General features: G+C 32.9%; 2 protein-coding genes across 2 annotated transcripts; one reads left to right on the forward strand and one right to left on the reverse strand.

Annotated features, from left to right (window-relative positions):
- Positions 1-1,506: 1,506 nt before the first annotated feature.
- Positions 1,507-7,576, forward strand: LOC122597463 (E3 ubiquitin-protein ligase WAV3-like). The gene is made up of 5 exons (XM_043770053.1): positions 1,507-1,642; positions 1,973-2,304; positions 6,338-6,708; positions 6,739-7,011; positions 7,114-7,576. Exons 1-5 carry the CDS (start codon positions 1,507-1,509, stop codon positions 7,574-7,576), a joined length of 1,575 nt encoding a protein of 524 aa, XP_043625988.1.
- A 1,316-nt stretch (positions 7,577-8,892) lies between these two features.
- LOC122595422 ((S)-8-oxocitronellyl enol synthase ISY1-like) lies at positions 8,893-10,446 on the reverse strand. The gene is made up of 2 exons (XM_043767775.1): positions 10,243-10,446; positions 8,893-10,159 (listed from the first exon to the last, which is right to left on the reverse strand). Exons 1-2 carry the CDS (start codon positions 10,279-10,281, stop codon positions 9,029-9,031), a joined length of 1,170 nt encoding a protein of 389 aa, XP_043623710.1. The 5' UTR covers positions 10,282-10,446; the 3' UTR covers positions 8,893-9,028.
- Positions 10,447-18,097: the final 7,651 nt, after the last annotated feature.

The following is an 18,097-nucleotide window of genomic DNA, read 5'->3' on the forward strand; positions in this document are numbered from 1 at the left end:
TATAGAATATAAAAAGAAAATATATGTATGTATAATTAAAGGAAAAATTTCTTGAAACAGTCATATTTAAAGTGTCTTTTGTCAAATAAGTTTTGGTTCCAAAATTTTTATGAAACAAAGGAATCCGGCATTGCTACTACCGGACTCGCGATTTCAAAGCGAGAACGGTAGTGGCAATACCGGCCTCGCCATCCAAGACCGAGTTGCACTACCGGTCTCGCTTTGAAATCGCGAGTCCAGCAGTGGCAATGCCGGTCTCGTGTGGTGCACAGTTCGCAGCAGAAATGAGGTGACAACAAACGCAGTAAAGGTGACAAGCTATTTCATTTCACTTCCGGTCTCGAACTCAAGGACAAAACTCACATGCAACTCAATAATTTGGACCCATATGTGTAGAAGCTGCATACATGCATACTATATTTCGTATATAAATTCTCATGCAAGCTTCAATAGATATTCATCAAACACTTTAAGCAACAAACTTACATTATTTTTCTTTTTTCAAACATATATTTCAATCATCAAACACTTTTATTTTCAATACAAATGGCTTCTCTTAAGATTACCTGTGTTCCCAAAAATCCAGAATTGTTGTGGCGACAAACTAAAGATACCCGTCGTGCATACAATATTTTCCATGAACGAACAGTGAGTGAGCCAAGATGTAGAAAAGGTGATGGAGGAATCACCTTACAACTTGCAAAGATAAGGAATAACAAAACAATCTGTGAGAATGTCATGACCCATATTAGGAATGCTCGGTTTGAGGGTGTATTGATTTCAGTGGTCCACAAAATTGATCATCCTCTCATGGACTGTTGCTGGTCCTTCTGGTTTTGGTGGCCAATCTGTGTTTAGGCCGACACCAACATATCCCTCATGGGGCGGTGCCTCAAGTTCTGGCACCTAGCATATCCCTCAGAACCCGGGTTTTGTGACTCCGAGTACTTTATTTCACAATCTGTTCAATGCCCCCCTCTAATGTTTTTGCACAAGATTACCGGTTTTCTGGTCCACCGCCACGAAACTACTCTCCTTATCCGATGCAACTTTTCGACATTCCAAGATCTTCTCAAAACCCAGTTACAAATCTGGGAAATAACGAAGAACAACAAGAATGACAAGGAGAAGAAAATGTGCGTCCGTGAAGAAGTCGCAGACCACCAGGATGTGGAACGGGTGGCCTTAGATAGATTCTACTTTGTATTACTTGTATGTTTTGATTAATAAATATATGTTTATCAATAAAGTAAACAACTTGTGTTTTTTTTAGATAATACATATTAATGGATCATAAATTAACATGAAAATAATAAATATTACATTAACATCACATTAAGTGATCATAAAGTTACATGAAAATAGTAAAAACATCATCAAAGCTTACATAATACGATATTATAAAAACTACATAAAACTCCTTAAAGTAACACATAGTCTTGATATTGTATATATACACGACATTCACCCAAAAATAATTGAAGCTGCATGTGATATTGATTCGAAATGGCTTGTCACCTTTACTGCTTCTGTTGTCACCTCATTTCTGCTGCGAACTGTGCACCACACGAGACCGACATTGCCACTGCCGGACTCGCGATTTCAAAGCCACTACCGGACTCGGTCTTGGATAGCGAGGCCGGTATTGCCACTACCGTTCTCGCTTTGAAATCGTGAGTCCGGCAGTGGCAATGCCGGATTCCCTTGTTTCATAAAAATTTTGGAACTAAACCTTATTTGACAAAAGACACTTTAAATATGACTATTTCAAGAATTTTTTCATAATTAAAGACCTTTTTTGTCTCCTTTTTTTCCCGGTTAACTATTTCTGATAGTTTTAAAATTTTTTACTTTTCAGAAATGCTCAATATGTTTAACATCAATGAAGGGCCAAGCCATTTTCACTGCAAAGTGTTCACATTTTTTCCACTTTCAGTGTATTACTTCGAATGAAAATTGCCAATCTTGCCAGGTTTGCTTGGCGATATGGATGTCACCACCACATGTCGCGCCCCCTATTTTTCCCCATCCCCACCACGACAAAACTCCAACGGTCCTTTTGAGCCTGTTGTGTTTAATGATGATGAAGCATTGGATTTACAAAGCTCAAGCAACAATACTAGTGATACAACAACAGATGGATCATCTCTTGAAAAGTTATTAATGAAAACATATACTGAGGTTCCAGCCGTGCCAAGGTTGACTGTTGTTGATGATTTTACGGTTTTGGTCCATCTTAAAGCGCCCACTTCTACAGTTAACCAGAATTCACGAGCCCCGATTGATCTTGTAACTGTAACAACCGTACTTTTTAATATTATATATGTGCTAGTTAGGTTGTCTATGTTCCCGCAAGCCATAGGTATACTTGAAGCTAGTAGGTAATGCCCCAAATTAGTAATCTAAAGCTAATGATATGTTATAAGAATTACCTAATGAAAATACCTCGGAACAAAAATTTTTAGAGGTGATTAATCGTTACGATAATAATAACTTAAGTCTCACAAATTGAGATACCAATCAAAATCCCTATGAAATATCCAACAAATCAAAAACAAAACCAAATCAAGTAAATATGATTATAATAAGTAAAATTTCCAACTAAAAATATAATTGGAAGTATTATGTGCGTAAAAACGTCGAAAACTTAATAAGTAAGCATATAAGCTTAAAAATGAATACGAATTTACAACCAATGACCTATGTAACCAACTTAAAATACAAAAATATATCCATACACATATATATACATGACATATGCATACATATACATATTCCTAACTAAAACAACCAATTACTTACATTTTACTAACAAAACACTTACAAATTAAATCCACACTTAACATATACCTACACTTATACTTATACAACAAATTTTATAAAAAAAAAATGTGTGTCTTTCCTTTTCCCCCTCCTTTTGGCCGTCCCCCCCCCCCCCCCCCCCCCTTAGACACACACACACACACTCATTTCAAATTTCACACTCTTACACTTCCAAGGAAAATAACACTCAAACTCTCTCTTCTCCCAACACACACATAACTCATTTTCTCTCAAAAACTCTTCCTTTTCTCCCTCTCTCCCTCTTGATTTCGGCCAGCCCAAGAACAAAGGAAAAACAAAGCAAAACTCATCTAAAAACTTGTTAATAATAAGGGTTTAGATTAGATTAAGCAAAGGTGGTGTTAAGCTAAGGTTTAAGGGTTAATATAAGGTTAAAACAAGGGTTATTTGGTGCAAGAAAGGCCACAATTTTCTGCCATCTTTTCTTCATCTCAAAGTGTTCTTCAAGGGTATATATCTTCATCTCTTTACTAGATTAAATCTTGTTTATGTTTATGCTTGAAGGTTTTATTAAAAACTTATGTTTTCTTTATGAATCTTCAAGTTTTCTTTCAAATATACACTTAATGAGGGCAAAGTTGATAGGATCTTTCTTCTCATGCTCATGCATGTTAGATCTATGAAGAAAAATCCAATGATTCAACTAGTTTAAGACCCAAAAGTGTGGATATATGTTTAATAGTTCTTGATGTGATTTTTCCTTTGAAAAATGGTGATATTAATGTATATTATGAAGGTCATATTTCTGGAAATTTTTATAAAAATATAGATTTTGTTGTTAAAGTGTTGGATCTATAAAAGTTAGCATCAAAACGGTAGATATGTGTTGATAGTTTGTAAAGTAACTTTTTATATAAAAAGATGAACATGTTTTATATAATATTTGCATATATATTTTCTGGAATATTTCATAAAAACATGTTTTCATATTGATGGATTTGAGATGGATAAGGCTTTATGTTAAAAAGTATTGATTTAAGTGCATATATGCTAGATTTAAGAAGGTTGGATTGTTGTTGGATTATGAGATGAAGCTAGGCTTGTCATAGGTGAAAAATATGTTAATATTCTGGAAAAATTGTTAATATGTCAAAAATACAAGTATGGAACTAATCAAGTCAAGTTAGGCTTGAAATCGAAAACCGAAAGCTTGTAAAAATGCACTTTTAGCACCCACTTGCACAAAATCAAATGACCAAGAAAATATCACAAAGTTACTGTGAAAAATTGATATTTATTTTACAAAACTCAACTTGGTTGGTTCAAGACAATAACAAGCTTAAAAGTCACTTTTTCGGGTCAAATAATCACCAGCCGAAAGCACAAAATTGCACATATCACACCACCACCACAAGCACGACTTGGAACATCAAAATATGATGGATATTCTGGACAAAATGAAACAATAACAAAAATCCCTTTTGAAGCACTTAATTTGCTTAAGAAATGAGGCAAAAATCACTATTTCGGTAAACGATTTTCATGTTTAAAAGTCCTCAAATTATAAGGAAACAAGAGAGGTTGAATGGTTATAAATTTTTATTGATAAAAGGTGCCTAGTAAGGCCTGGAATTTTTGGACAAAAACCCTTGTGGTGATTTCTAAGTGTTTTTATGAATTAATGAATTTAAAAGGGATTTAAAGGATAATTAAATCAATAATAAATTATATAAATCATGAACTTGGACAAATTCACATAACCAATGATAAAATAACTCAAACCTACTGTAGAAAAATAATTACAAGAAAAGAACCAAGTTTCATATGATTTAAGAATAAATAACTAAGTTAAAATCACTAATTAATCACTATTATTAAATAAATAATAATAAAGCTTGAATAAATATATAAAATATAACATTACAAGTTTAAAAGCATAATAATCAGTAGATAATCACAATATAATTATCTATGAATTTTAAAGGTAATTTAAGAACCTAAAGATAATTATAAAGAATTATTTAATTAATTAATGAATAAATGGAATAAATAATTAATTAAATAATAATAAATCAAGGAAATTAATATAAATCAGAAAATATATTTTAAGATTCATAATACTACAGTACCAATACCAAATAAAATTACAAGGCTAAGCATACAAAAGAAATCATGCGTATCAAAGTCAAACTACCGAAATTCCAATAAACGCGCAAAAACGTATAACGCGAAAACTACTCTTATCACCAATTCTAACTTAACCAAACATTTTGAACATCATAATACACTTGATTCCATAATTAAGTAACAACCAAAGATAGGCAAGCCTACTAGCATACATCTCATGATCTAGTTTACAAGTTCATGTAACACACACTTACGTTGTGTATATTTGAATACCATGGTTTAGGCTTGCTTGAGGAACGACACCACTAGGCGCATTCCAGGTACTTGATCAGCCCCTAACACCCTCCAATCAAGTGAGTCATAGTCCCCTTTCAAACTATTTTATGTGTTTAACTTTCGGGGTGAAAAGCATGATAAGTAAAGTTATTTTATATATATATATATATATATATATATATATGAAGTGTTCCTTGAAAGAAAGTTTGATATATGAAATGACTCTTGATAAGTATGATTATGATATGAAGTTATAACGTATGTTCCAAGTGATAATTGTTATATGATGAACTTGAGTTCTGTCAACCCGTTTTCTTTTCGGTACACTACTATTTACTCCTAAGGGAGGCCTGTAGTTAGATAGTTGCGCAACTAGGAGTCGTCCACCCATCCAGAGCGTAACGGTGGAAGGTTGGTTGCCTTCGTGATGACCATCACTTCCAGTCCGACCATTAGGGTGTTCTAGCTACGTAAGTTTAATCGGTCGTCCTCATGACACGACCCCAAGTATAAGTAAGGCACTTGATTGACAGCTTGTGCAAAGATAAAATATATTATAAAGCTTGGACTTGAAAATGGTAGTAGTAGTGGCTCAAGTATTTATTCATCAAAAAGCTATTTAAGTTTTGCCCTCGTGGTTAAAAGAAATTGAAGTTGAAATGATTGGATATTAAGATTTGAGTATTAAGATTTGAACATACGTTTTTGGAAAAGAATATTCGTAAAGATATTTGAAGGTCCTTCTTGGTGGTTCTTTATTTTTGATCATAATTGGTATATTAATATGTATATGTTGCTAGTTAAAAACCTATGAACTCACTCAACTCTCGTAGTTGACACTTTTTCTTCATGCTTTTCAGGTTTAGAGCAGTAGGTTTGCTAATGGACCGCCTCTGGATGTTGTAACTGTTTGATGTTTGAAGGCTTGTAATGCAAACAAGTATCTTTTTAATTCGGATTTGGATTTATGTAATGGTTTTAAACAATTGAATTTGAACTATGTAAACGACTATTTTGGGATGATTTTAAGACTTTAATTATGATGTTTTCCATTTAAATCTTTTGTACCATGTCGTTCTGTGACATCTCGTGTTTCCGCCGTAGTCGGGGTGTTACAGTAACAGTTGTTGATATTAGTGGTTCCATGAAGGGCACAAAGCTAGCATTACTTAAACGGGTCATGGGTTTTGTGATACAGAATCTAGGACCGGCCGATAGGCTGTCAGTGATTGCATTTTCTTCCACTGCCTGTCACCTCTTCCCACTCAGGAAAATGTCTATGACAGGGAAGCAACACGCCTTCCAGGATGTCAATTCGCTGGTAGCACAGGGTGCAACAAATATTGCTGAAGGGTTGAGAATGAGTGGTAAAGTGATGGAAGACCGCCGTGAGAAAAACCCCGTTGCTGGTATACTGCTCTTCTCTGATGGTAAAGATACTTATGGTATGAGCAGCAGTTTGGTTTCAGGGATCCAATTTCCGATCTACTCCTTTGGTTTTGGGGCGGACCATGATGCTAGGTTAATGCACTCAATTTCATAAATATCCAGGGGGACATTTTCATTCATTGAAAACGAAAATGTGATTCAAGACGCATTTGCTCAATGCATCGCTGGACTTCTAAGCGTCGTGGTCAAAGGTCTACAAGTGACTGTTGAGAGTGCAAACCCGAACATTCTGTTAAGATCTTTAAAGGCTGGTAGTTACAAGAATCAATTAATGCCAGATAGGAAATCGGGGTGTGTTGATTTTGGGGATTTGTATGCTGATGAAGAATGGGATTTTCTCGTCTCTGTCAACATCCCAGAGGAGATGGTCTTCAGGTTTCTGAATGAGACGTCATTATTGAAGGCTAGCTGTTAATATATAGATGCGTTGACAAAAGAAACCGTTAAGTTAGTGAGTGAAAATGTTACGATTAAAAGACCAGAAAATATTGTTTCAGTTCAGGTTGATAAACAAAGAAACCAGTTACAATCAGCAGAGGCCATGGAACAAGCAAGAAAAGCAACCGAAGAGGGTGATTTAAGACGAGCTGTTAGTATACTTGAGAATTTTCGGAAGGTGCTCTCTGAAACCATATCTGCTAAATTAGGAGACCACCTTTGTATGGCACTAGATGTTGAGCTCAAGGAATTGCAAGACAAAATGACTAGTAGGCATACGTATGAGCATTCAGGAAGAGCTAATGTGTTATCAGTTCTAAGCTCGCACCAGAGTCAAAGAGCCGCGGCTTATGGAGGAAACTTCGAATGTGGAGGAACCTTTGATGCAATTGGTGCTTGTGGAGCAAACTATCAAACTCCAGCAATGGCTGCGATGATAAAACAGTCCCAGACTGATTCTGGTTTCAAGAAGCTAATTAAGATATTCACAAGAAAGAAATGAGATATATATATATATATAAAATATATATATATATATATATATATATATATATATAACTAATTTTACCATTGTTTAGTAATGATCTTTATTTTTTCCTCAAGATTAGATCTTTTCTATATTTACTTAGAGTTAATTTCAAAAAATCGTCCTTGTGGTTTTACTAAAGAATCACGTTTTATTCTTTAAACTTCAAAATGACACTAGTAGTCCTTTATACGCGGATAATGGGCACGTTTCGTCCTTTAGTCGACCGTATAAATGACGAAATGTGAAAATCATCCATTAAATTAAAAGACGAAACGTGACCATCATCTGTTAGATTAAAGGATGAAACGCGACCATTATCTGCGTATAAAGGACTATCAGTGTCATTTTTAAGTTTAAAGAATGAAACATGAACCACAAGGATGATTTGTGAAATTAACTCATTTACTTATTATTTGAAGACTATATGTAATAATAATCCATTCTATGATGGACCACGGAAAGGGATTCCCTCAAGTTCCTCCAACTTGACTAGTCAAGATCTTAAGTTGGGAGAACTTGAGGGAATCCCCTTCCGATAGACCACAGTTTTTTTTAGGTGTCAAAACATAAAGTTTTGGAATTTTCTGGCATAATTTGGTGAAAATGTGATTAGGGTTATTGATTTTGATTTTTGGGTTCAAATTTTTATTCTTGGGGAATGATGTGGTTGCTTTGTTTCTTTAGTTTAGGTTTGTTAGCAATTTCTCCTTGTTTCCAGTTCTTTGTTTCCTTATTTAAAGGCCGTGTACTGTCTATTTTCGAGGCCAACATACTAATTGTAGGAACCACATCAAATGTACATAAAGCAGAACTGGTTTTGGGGTATATATATCTTATGTATGTCTCTGATTGCTATTATACAAGAATATTTGGGAATATTATGTCTTGTATCGCGGACAAACTAACTCTTATGATATTATTGAAGTTCATCAGATGGTTCATATAGCAAACTGCAAAGCAACTCATTTGAATGATGCAACTAAGAGATTAAGATCGACATGACGCTTTGAACCCATAAAATCAAGAGAGTGATGGCGTTGAGTGATAACATAAGTTCAGATTTAGCTCGTACGTTAATGTTATTTGATCTTCGTTTCACATTTACCCTTCAAATTTCATCTATTTGACCCATATGACCCAACGACCTTAATAAAAACCCATATGACCCAATTCACCTTCAAATATGTTTTCCAATAGTAAAAGCATGTTGTACTCCTATTTATTGCAACATCCATAGCAAAAAACCATAACTTTTTGTACACTTGATTGGTACTACTGAACAAACAATATTACCTTAGTAACAAAAATAATTGAAACTCATTTATTCATTCATCTTACACATACAGCTTCATATCATAAAATCATCTAAACATCTTTTTGGACATGAAACATAAAATCATTAAACAACAAGAACATTACAATTAATTAAGGAACAATTTTGTAGCCTTTCATTTTATCAATCCAAGATATCAAAGACTTTTTAGAATTCCTAAACCCCAAAAACCCATGTTCTTTACTCTTATTCATAGTATCTAACATACATTCACTCTTAAGGATCATATCCACAAACCACCATGGTGCAACATCTTCCAATTTAGTAACCAACAATCCCTTTTCCCTCACAATCTCATCCCAAACACTCCCTTTATCCTTCATCATCTCCACCATACTCATTTCCCCCCAGCTTTCATCGAACCCGCCGTTCTCGACTTCAAACTGTTCAGCCAACACTTTCCAAAAATGCTTCCACTTAAAAATGTCTCCATTACTTATGTTAAACGCTTCATTCTTCGCGTAAGGCTCAACCGCGGCCCAAATATGTTGTTCAGCTATCAAATCAGCATCCGAAACATCAGAATAATAATCCCAAGCTTCTTTTGTCCCGGGAAACTTAAAAGGCACCCCTTGGTGTTTACAAATAGTCGCGTAAACACATAAGGCGCCAACTATATTCATCATACTATAAGGCGAAAACCCAAAGATTGTCCCGGGCCTATGAACAGACCAAGTTAACCCTTCTTTTTGCTTAATACTTTCAAATAAAATATCTTCTAAGGTATAATAAAAGTTAGGCACATCAAGCCTAGGCAAATCTTCATGGAAAGGTGGATCATGGGCCACTTTTCCATACACTTCAAACGGGCCTAAATAATGTTTTCGGCCAGTTTGCAACGAAACATGTTGTAAGTTGGGACAATTAGGAATGACGACATCAAGAACATTCTTAAACATGGTTCCGTTTATTTCGCAGTTTTCGGATTCAGTGTTACGGTTGGCCCAAGTGACGTAGAACAGATGGGTGACATCATCAAGATTGCTAAGTTTTACTTTGGTTTCGTTTGGATCGGAGATGTCGCACTGGATGTATTCGACAGGGTGGTCGGCGTTCCATTCTGGACGGGGACGGCGGGCGACGCCGTAGACCTTCCATGGACCGCCGGGGGTGTCGGAGAGTGGGAGGATTTCGGCGAGGCTGTTGCCGACTATTCCGGTAACTCCAATAATTAAGGCAACGCTTTGGTATCTAGGTGGGGCTTCATCCTCATCTAGTTTTTTCTGTTTTAAAAGATTAATAGTAATAAGAACATGGAATTCAATGAACAATAATATAGAGATAGAAATTGTAAGTATTAAATCACCTTGGCTGCTCCGATAGCTCCAGCCCACCACCAGCTCATGATGTAATACTAGTACTAGTTGGAAATGGGAGGTTTTATTTGGTGTTTAATTATTTATATTTGTATTTGATGAAACGGTATGGATAGAAGATGAAGAACTCAAGAAGGTTGTAGAAAAAATTAAAGAGAGTTGGCAAATTGTATTTTTCTTATAGACTTATGTGATTTGGTGACCACGATTTTATATCATACGGATCATATATCCCACATGATTACAGTAGTCACTTTTTACCCCTTATTTTGTAACAACTTTTTATTTATTCTTTTTTAAAAGATGCATTAACAAATCTGTTGGTGTAGATAGAATTTAGTAAAGGTATTAACTAATACAAGTAATTAGTAACAGGGGATGTGTATTCGCTGTCTCTAACAAAATTAGGTATTTTCGTAATATGTGATGTGTTTAGTTTGTGGAAATGAAAATAAAGACGTTACAATCTATCTCCAGACTATAAGTTAGGTTTATTTCGATTCCTAAAGTGCTTTCTATTTTTATTATTATCTTCACTATCGATTAGCATACTACTGTACTGTAACACTTTGTCTTTTAATGAGTTTTTTAATTACTTTACTTATATATATCTAATATATTTTTATATTCTATTTGGTTCAAAACAAATTAATTTTGTTTTGCTTAAAATAAAGAACCAAATATCCAAAAAAAAAGAAAATTAAACGAGTTAGTAGTTAAAAAACCAAAAATCCAATAATTAGTTAACTTTAATTTGGTTGTAAGGTCTTATTACACAATGTTTTAAATACCGGTAAATACCGGCCGGTATTACCGGTATTATCGGTACCAGAGACAACACCGGTATTTTAAGTCCGGTATTTTTTCGGTATTTTCACTATTCAATACCGGCCGGTATTCCCGGTATTTTCCGCTATTTTCAAAAAATAAATTTTTATTTTTTTAAAAGATTATTTTTATAATACTTTAATATTATTTTTTGTTGTTTGTGAACTTTAAAACTTATATTTTGTTATAAAATACATACTAGGTATTATTTTTGAGTGAATTGTAATTGCATTTTGATTATTTTTGTTAAATTGTAACAAAGTTTATAGGATTTTTACACATAAAAATAAAATAATTTAAAAATAGTCGTACCGGCCGGTATTTCCGGTAATAACGATAATACCGATAATACCGAAAAATTTTCCACGCCGGAATGACTAAAACACCGATTTTTAAAACATTGCTATTACATTTAACTCATAAATGATGTTGAAGTAAATGTTACTATATACTTCAATTGCCAAGTAACAAAAATATTTAGACTAACCTCAAATCTTAATATATACTAATTACTTATTAACCAATCAAATCGTTCAATTTTATCAAATTGACTCTCGCTTATGTCATCATTTAGATTAAATACAAACAAAAAATCTTAATAATCATTATCTAAATATATTACTCCGTATTATATTAGTATTTATTTTAATTTGTAGAAAAAGTCTCATTAATTTACACTTTTTTTGTTTTTCATCAATAATTTACACTTTTTAGCCCTGAATACTTAATATATATTAATTTTTAAAATCAACTTGAGAATTTTTTTTAATTTACAATTATTTAAATAAATTTCAACGTATGAAATATTGTTTACAAAATTTTATTTCAAAACCTAATGACTTACTAACAAATATTAAATTAGATTTTTATAAATTATAAATATTACTCGTAGTAGTTAGTAAATATTTAATCTAAACAAAATTTGAACTCTATATACATATCCTAAACATTATAGGAATAACAGAACATGAGACGATCACTAAACAAAACATAATTTACAACAAAGAGTTACTTCAATACTAAATCCAAATCAATATGAACTTCATTCTAGATTCATTTTATCTCTCAATAAAAAAAGGTACATAATTTTCTCATTTTTTATATATTAAATTTTGCATATTAATGTTTAAAGTTACAGTTGTCACTCAAATCAAAAGTCCTAATTGTTATCAAATAATATAAAAAACAATCCTATGCGTGCTATAGGTCCGCATCATGATCAAATACATATACTTAAATGTCAAGTACATATCACAAGTATGTCTATATTTTAATTCTTGATTATCTTTCATAATAATATCACATTATGAGTACAACTGGTTTCAAAATATATTCTATAATAGATAAATTATTATAGCATATGCCTTGTGGAAAGACTACGACAAACAACAACATCAATATGTCTCGGCTAATAATAACAGTGACAAACTTATGTTGTACTACAACTTGCAAAATATAACACTTAGAAGTATATATCTTCAAAATTATAAGTTTTTACAACTTAAATGTATGTAGATTTAATATTGATAATATCGTAAAACTTGTGTCCAGTGTTGGATATGGATCTAAAATCTAGTATAATCTAGGACTAGAAGTAATTTTATATAGCAATTTCAGTTCAGTCTATGCTTAGTCGGTATTATTGTACCATTGATATTATGTTCAAATTATTACTATGCCATATGTTTGTCACACATTTAACATTTGATATGAGGTACAAAGCATATGTAAGTTAGCTATAATATGTATGATCGATTTTCAGATCTTGATTTAATCTTGTTATTTTGATTTATAGAACTAAAAGTTGTTCTATATAATATCCCAAATTTTAACAATGTTGGCAAATACCCCATTCCCAAACGAAATATATGTCATATTGAATTATAGATTGCCAAGTCTAAATTTAAAAGTTGAAATAGAGAGAAAAACACATGCACGGCAGGTCACACATTACAGTTGGCTCATCGGTAGTAAGGAGTCCACGTGTATTAAAGACCACCGTCGCTACATATGGTCACATAGAACATGTTGAATGTTGTCGTGAGAGCACGTTTTTAGTCACCGTCGACGTTGGTCGACTTTCCGACGAGAATACATAAATAAAAAAAGTAGGCGACTGACATCGTGGGACCAATATCACATTCACATCGACATTCACATGATTCGTTATGAACCTTTGATCCCAAACAAGTGAGACCGCATAAAACTACTAGAGGATACACGTAATCATGTATGACGTTTTTACATAGAGGAATGATAAACTAACATACCAATATTTGATTCATTTACTATAATTTATAAGTTTTATAACCGACTGTAATCAGGTTGTAAATAAATCAAGTTTTGTGATACATGTATCACCTCCTTTTATATATAGCAATCAGATAAAATTAAAACTCATTTTTATATTAAAACTATGTTGTGACAAAGGGTAACATCTAATAAATATTTTTTAATTTCTAATGTAATAATGAAAGAATTGTCCAACTTCACAATCACATTTTTTCTTTTTACTTTTTTCTTAAATGCCTTATTTTGTACCGCGTAAATTTCAATTTGGAATTTCACTTTGGTTTACTTGACGGCCGGTTTGCGGCAACAGAATGTAAAACACTAAACAGCACACAAAGTAATATATTAATTCAAGTATAGCATGTTTACTAAGAGCACCTCTAATGGAGGTTTAATGGTTTATACAAGAAGTGAACTAGTGAAGATAACATGGCATCCATACGTTTGTTCTTCCATTATTTCATCAAGTTCATAGCAAATTAAGTTCATGGAGATAGAACCTTGGGGGGAGAGAGAGTATAGATAGGTAAGTTAATGTATGTTTTCTTTATAAAACTGTAGCAGTACCTAGTTATGGACTCGAATAACTGTATAAGATTGGATAGATAAGCTTATAAAGATTAATGGACTAATGGTTTAACGAATTAACCGATATGGAAATAATTGGGATTATGCGGTATTTACTATGGATTTGGTAAAATACATAATATTAGCGAACTGCTGAACATGTACCAAATTAAGCCCGTGAACTGATTCAATAATAAAAACCAAGTAGATAGATGGGTTTTACTACTTGGACTGGCCCAATATATAAGAGCCTGACTTGAATGAAAAGGATGGCTTAGATCACTAGGTCCATAAAGTATAAAAAAAATTTGAAAAGAATTGTGTGATCTAGTACAAGTCTACAAATGAGATACCGATAGACAAAACTAACTATAATTTCATAATTTAAAAAAGATAAAATAATATGGAACTTATAAAAGCAATACATCTAAATATGAGATATTCGTTTGTGTTTACTGTTTACATAGCAATCAACATACAAGTCCCTGAGGATTGAGGAATAATATTAATAAACACAAACAAAAAAGAAAAAGAAGTAACAAAAGGAAAAAGGTTTGATTAATTAGTTGTTAGGTGTCTTAAGTTATGATTAACACTTTAAGGTAGGCCAAAGTGACGATATATTATTTCCACTTTCGTTATTCAAGATATGTTTTTAATTTTCAATCAAACAACCAACCAATCATGTCAATTATCAACTAACATTATTATAAAGAATTACATGTAATTCGATCGGTATAAACTACGAAGTATATATAAACTGTACTAGCTAGTTTGTTTTAGATTTTATTAATCTGAATTTTGTTAACTAGGTGATTTTGTTTTAGCTAGTTTCAAATGATCAGTTAACTCCTCCATAATATTTTGTTTTACATAACATACTTATTAAAAACAAGTGCCTAATAACACGATTATATTTTTTACATGTGAGCTACACACTTGGCTCTCATGAAAATTTGAAGAATGAAAACATCCACCGCTTATGTAGCTATTCATTAACCAACAGGCTTATAGCCTGGCGGTATTTCGAGAATGAAGGGGACGCCCAGGTTCCTCAAAGGTCCTGGGTTCGAACCTGACTCCGGGGGTTTTACCACGGTGGGCTTTCGAGCGGTGGGTTTTTCCTCCGGAATTGGTGGCACTGAGGTGGTGTTTTGGGGGGGTGTTCGCCCCTGCCCTTAGATGGGTCCCATTTGGAAATAGTTACGCTCGATTTCAAGTAGATATATGCAGTAGCACCCCAAATTCGCCGTTAAAGAAAAAAATTCAGCTATTCATTAACAAAAAAGTGGTACGAGTATATCCTAGATAAACGTACGCAACCGAACTATGGTATCCAATGACCGTTTCCGAGTCATCCATTCGCTACTTTTAAGACCAAATCTAATTAAATTGGAACCTGAATCCTTTTGTAAAAAGACATGTATGTTAACTACTAGATCATCTTGGATATGGTGGTGATATATATCATATATGACGTGTCAAATTTATATATATTTTTCTAAAAAGTTTGACTTATACCGTAACAGAGGGTATTGAGATCCAAAACGTATAAAATACAACATTGGAAGTTACTTATTTTTTTTTTAATTCAAAAAGTTTCACTTGTAAAATAATTATAATTATAATTACTAAAAAAAGCACATTATACTCTATTGAAGAACCTAGTTAAAATGCTATTGATTAGCTAGCAATGATATAAAAGCGCAATGATTCGAAAAGAAACATTTTGTTGGGCATGAAAATTGCTTTAGATGCAAACCTCCCACAGTATATGTTTGCTTCTAATTAATGGCAATAATGCATTATCAATGTTACAATCAAGTGTCGATGAATTGAAATAAATAGTTTACAGTACACATTATTTCTCAAAGATATCGAAATGTAAACACGAACAGACATCACGAAAATCATCCTCATTATTATTGTTATTTTTTATTTTTATTTTTTGAAAAGTAAGTATCATTGACATTAATATACATTATCCTTGAAACGACAAGACTCAATTTAGGAAAAATAATTATTTTTTTTGTGCGGAGCACAGAGATTCTGTGTGGCGCACAGAAGTTTTGTACGAAGCACAAAACATAAAAAATTTGGTCAGAAAGTCTGCAACACTAAAACACTCATTTGTGCGGCACAGAGAAATTATGTGCGGCGCACAAAATGACCTTAAAGCACCAAAATCAGTTTTTAACACTTAATTGAGTTAATTCAACTTGCAACTTATCTAACTCAACCAAACCTCATTAGATCATAATTCAGATTTTAACTTATATAAAACACATTTACAAACATAGTTTGACATTCAAACACAATTCACCTTTACAATCGCCATTAAATGGGTCGTTTGCCCAAGTTGACATTTAATCAAAACAACCATACATGCTTTTGATGTCAAAAGATCAAACCTTACCCATATTTGCAAAAATTTGTCATAACCAAAATTACCAAAACATTAAGAGTGTCAAAAGCCATAAAGAGGTGGGATAACTAGGTGTCTACATAAAAGTACCATTCCTTCAAGAATGGCAATACCTTCAACCTTTCCAAAAGCAACTTCTAATATTTCAAACTTCGAATCCACAAGTTCCTAGTTCCTTATTCCAGAACCGCCTATAAAAAGGGTAAAACTAAAACGTAAGCGAATACTTAGTGAATATACTTGCATACATTTATGAACATGAAGGAGGGCAACGCACAAAGGACTATTATATGTAACCTATGACCCAGTCGAGCCATACTTACATACTCACCTTTGTACTTTAACGCTATACATGGGTCCATATAAGCAAACAACACAATCATTATCACATATTGGGGTTCTTAGGCTCCATTCACAAGAGGTTCTTAGGCCTCGTACACAAGGGGTTCTTAGGCCCCGTTAATCACATATCAAGAGGTTATTAGGCCTCATTAATCACTATGCCACAAGGGCTTTAACCCCAAATCGATTTCCATGCATGAAATCCATCATCATATGGAAATCAACCCAACGTATACATAAAGGTATGCAAATATACTCACCTATTTCGCGACTCGAACAACAACTCGATATAATGGCAATGCACAAATACAAGTTTTCAACCTATCATCACATCATAATACGCATGATGCACAAATACAATCCCACAATTACGGGATAGCAAAAATTACAAAGAAAGATTGGTCACATTAAAGCTAATCCAATCTTTCCAACTAAGAGTACTTTTTTTAGTCTACTTTTATACCACAAAAAACATGTACATCTAATATCTAAAAACACCTTATCATTACGAAGAGAGACTTGTTGAAAAATCTTCTCGTTCATAGCCTTCTAAATACACCTAACATGTGACAAAAACGATACACTTGAACATTCCTAAATGACATTAGTTTGTTAAAAACGTTAAACTTCCAACTTTGCACCATCCTCATTATTCGAAACTCTTTTAAGAATCATTCCTAAATGACATTAGTTTGTTAAAATGAGTAATCTTGGCTTTCAAAATTCTAAACTTCTCGATTACCCATACAAAACCAAATTAATTAATCGTACCTAAATATGTTCGACAATCTAATAATAAATTACAAATGTAAAATAAATGTTTTAATTATTGAAATAGATATCTTTAAAAAAAAAAAAATCTAAGCAACTATTAGGGGATATGTATGCTACAACTCAGACCACGTTACCATTACATGTTTGATCAGAATAGTCCAATAGTGAATCTGTGAATGTTCCCTGGAGGATTTCGATCCCAGTCACAAGCATGAGATTATGGCGGTGAATACATACTCCAAGCAATCATATATCACTCACTAGTTGGCATATAGTCATATAACCCTCTTCCAATTCACATGATTTAATTTGTTAGACAATATACAATCTATTACTTTTATTTTAGTTTACAAAATATATATATAAGAAAATGGTATACTTTTCTAATTAATTGGTTTAATAATCCTCTTAACAATTAAATCATGACATTTGTCAAAATCAATAGATGAAATTAAGAAAGGTAATAAATAAAATACACTTATCGTGTTATAAAGTTATCAGGGGTGTTAGGCTATTTATTTGGCCTTTTTCAATCAAATTGTATCAATTTGTTACCGTTGGATGAGTACACGTTGTAATCGTTTTTCTTTTTTTTGGACGTTTTGGCAAACTAGTCC

Source organism: Erigeron canadensis, chromosome 4 (assembly GCF_010389155.1).
Source record: "Erigeron canadensis isolate Cc75 chromosome 4, C_canadensis_v1, whole genome shotgun sequence".
NCBI lineage: Eukaryota > Viridiplantae > Streptophyta > Magnoliopsida > Asterales > Asteraceae > Erigeron > Erigeron canadensis.

Excerpts from the sequence above, each read along its gene's own strand:
- LOC122597463 (XM_043770053.1), top strand. The coding sequence starts at position 1,507 with ATGGCTTGTCACCTTTACTGCTTCTGTTGTCACCTCATTTCTGCTGCG. Across the intron at positions 1,643-1,972 it reads GGTCTTGGATAGCGAGGCCG|GTTTGCTTGGCGATATGGAT; the intron begins GTATTGCCACTA and ends CAATCTTGCCAG. Across the intron at positions 6,709-6,738 it reads GGGGCGGACCATGATGCTAG|GGGGACATTTTCATTCATTG; the intron begins GTTAATGCACTC and ends ATAAATATCCAG.
- LOC122595422 (XM_043767775.1), bottom strand. The coding sequence starts at position 10,281 with ATGAGCTGGTGGTGGGCTGGAGCTATCGGAGCAGCCAAG. Across the intron at positions 10,160-10,242 it reads GAGCTATCGGAGCAGCCAAG|AAAAAACTAGATGAGGATGA; the intron begins GTGATTTAATAC and ends CTTTTAAAACAG.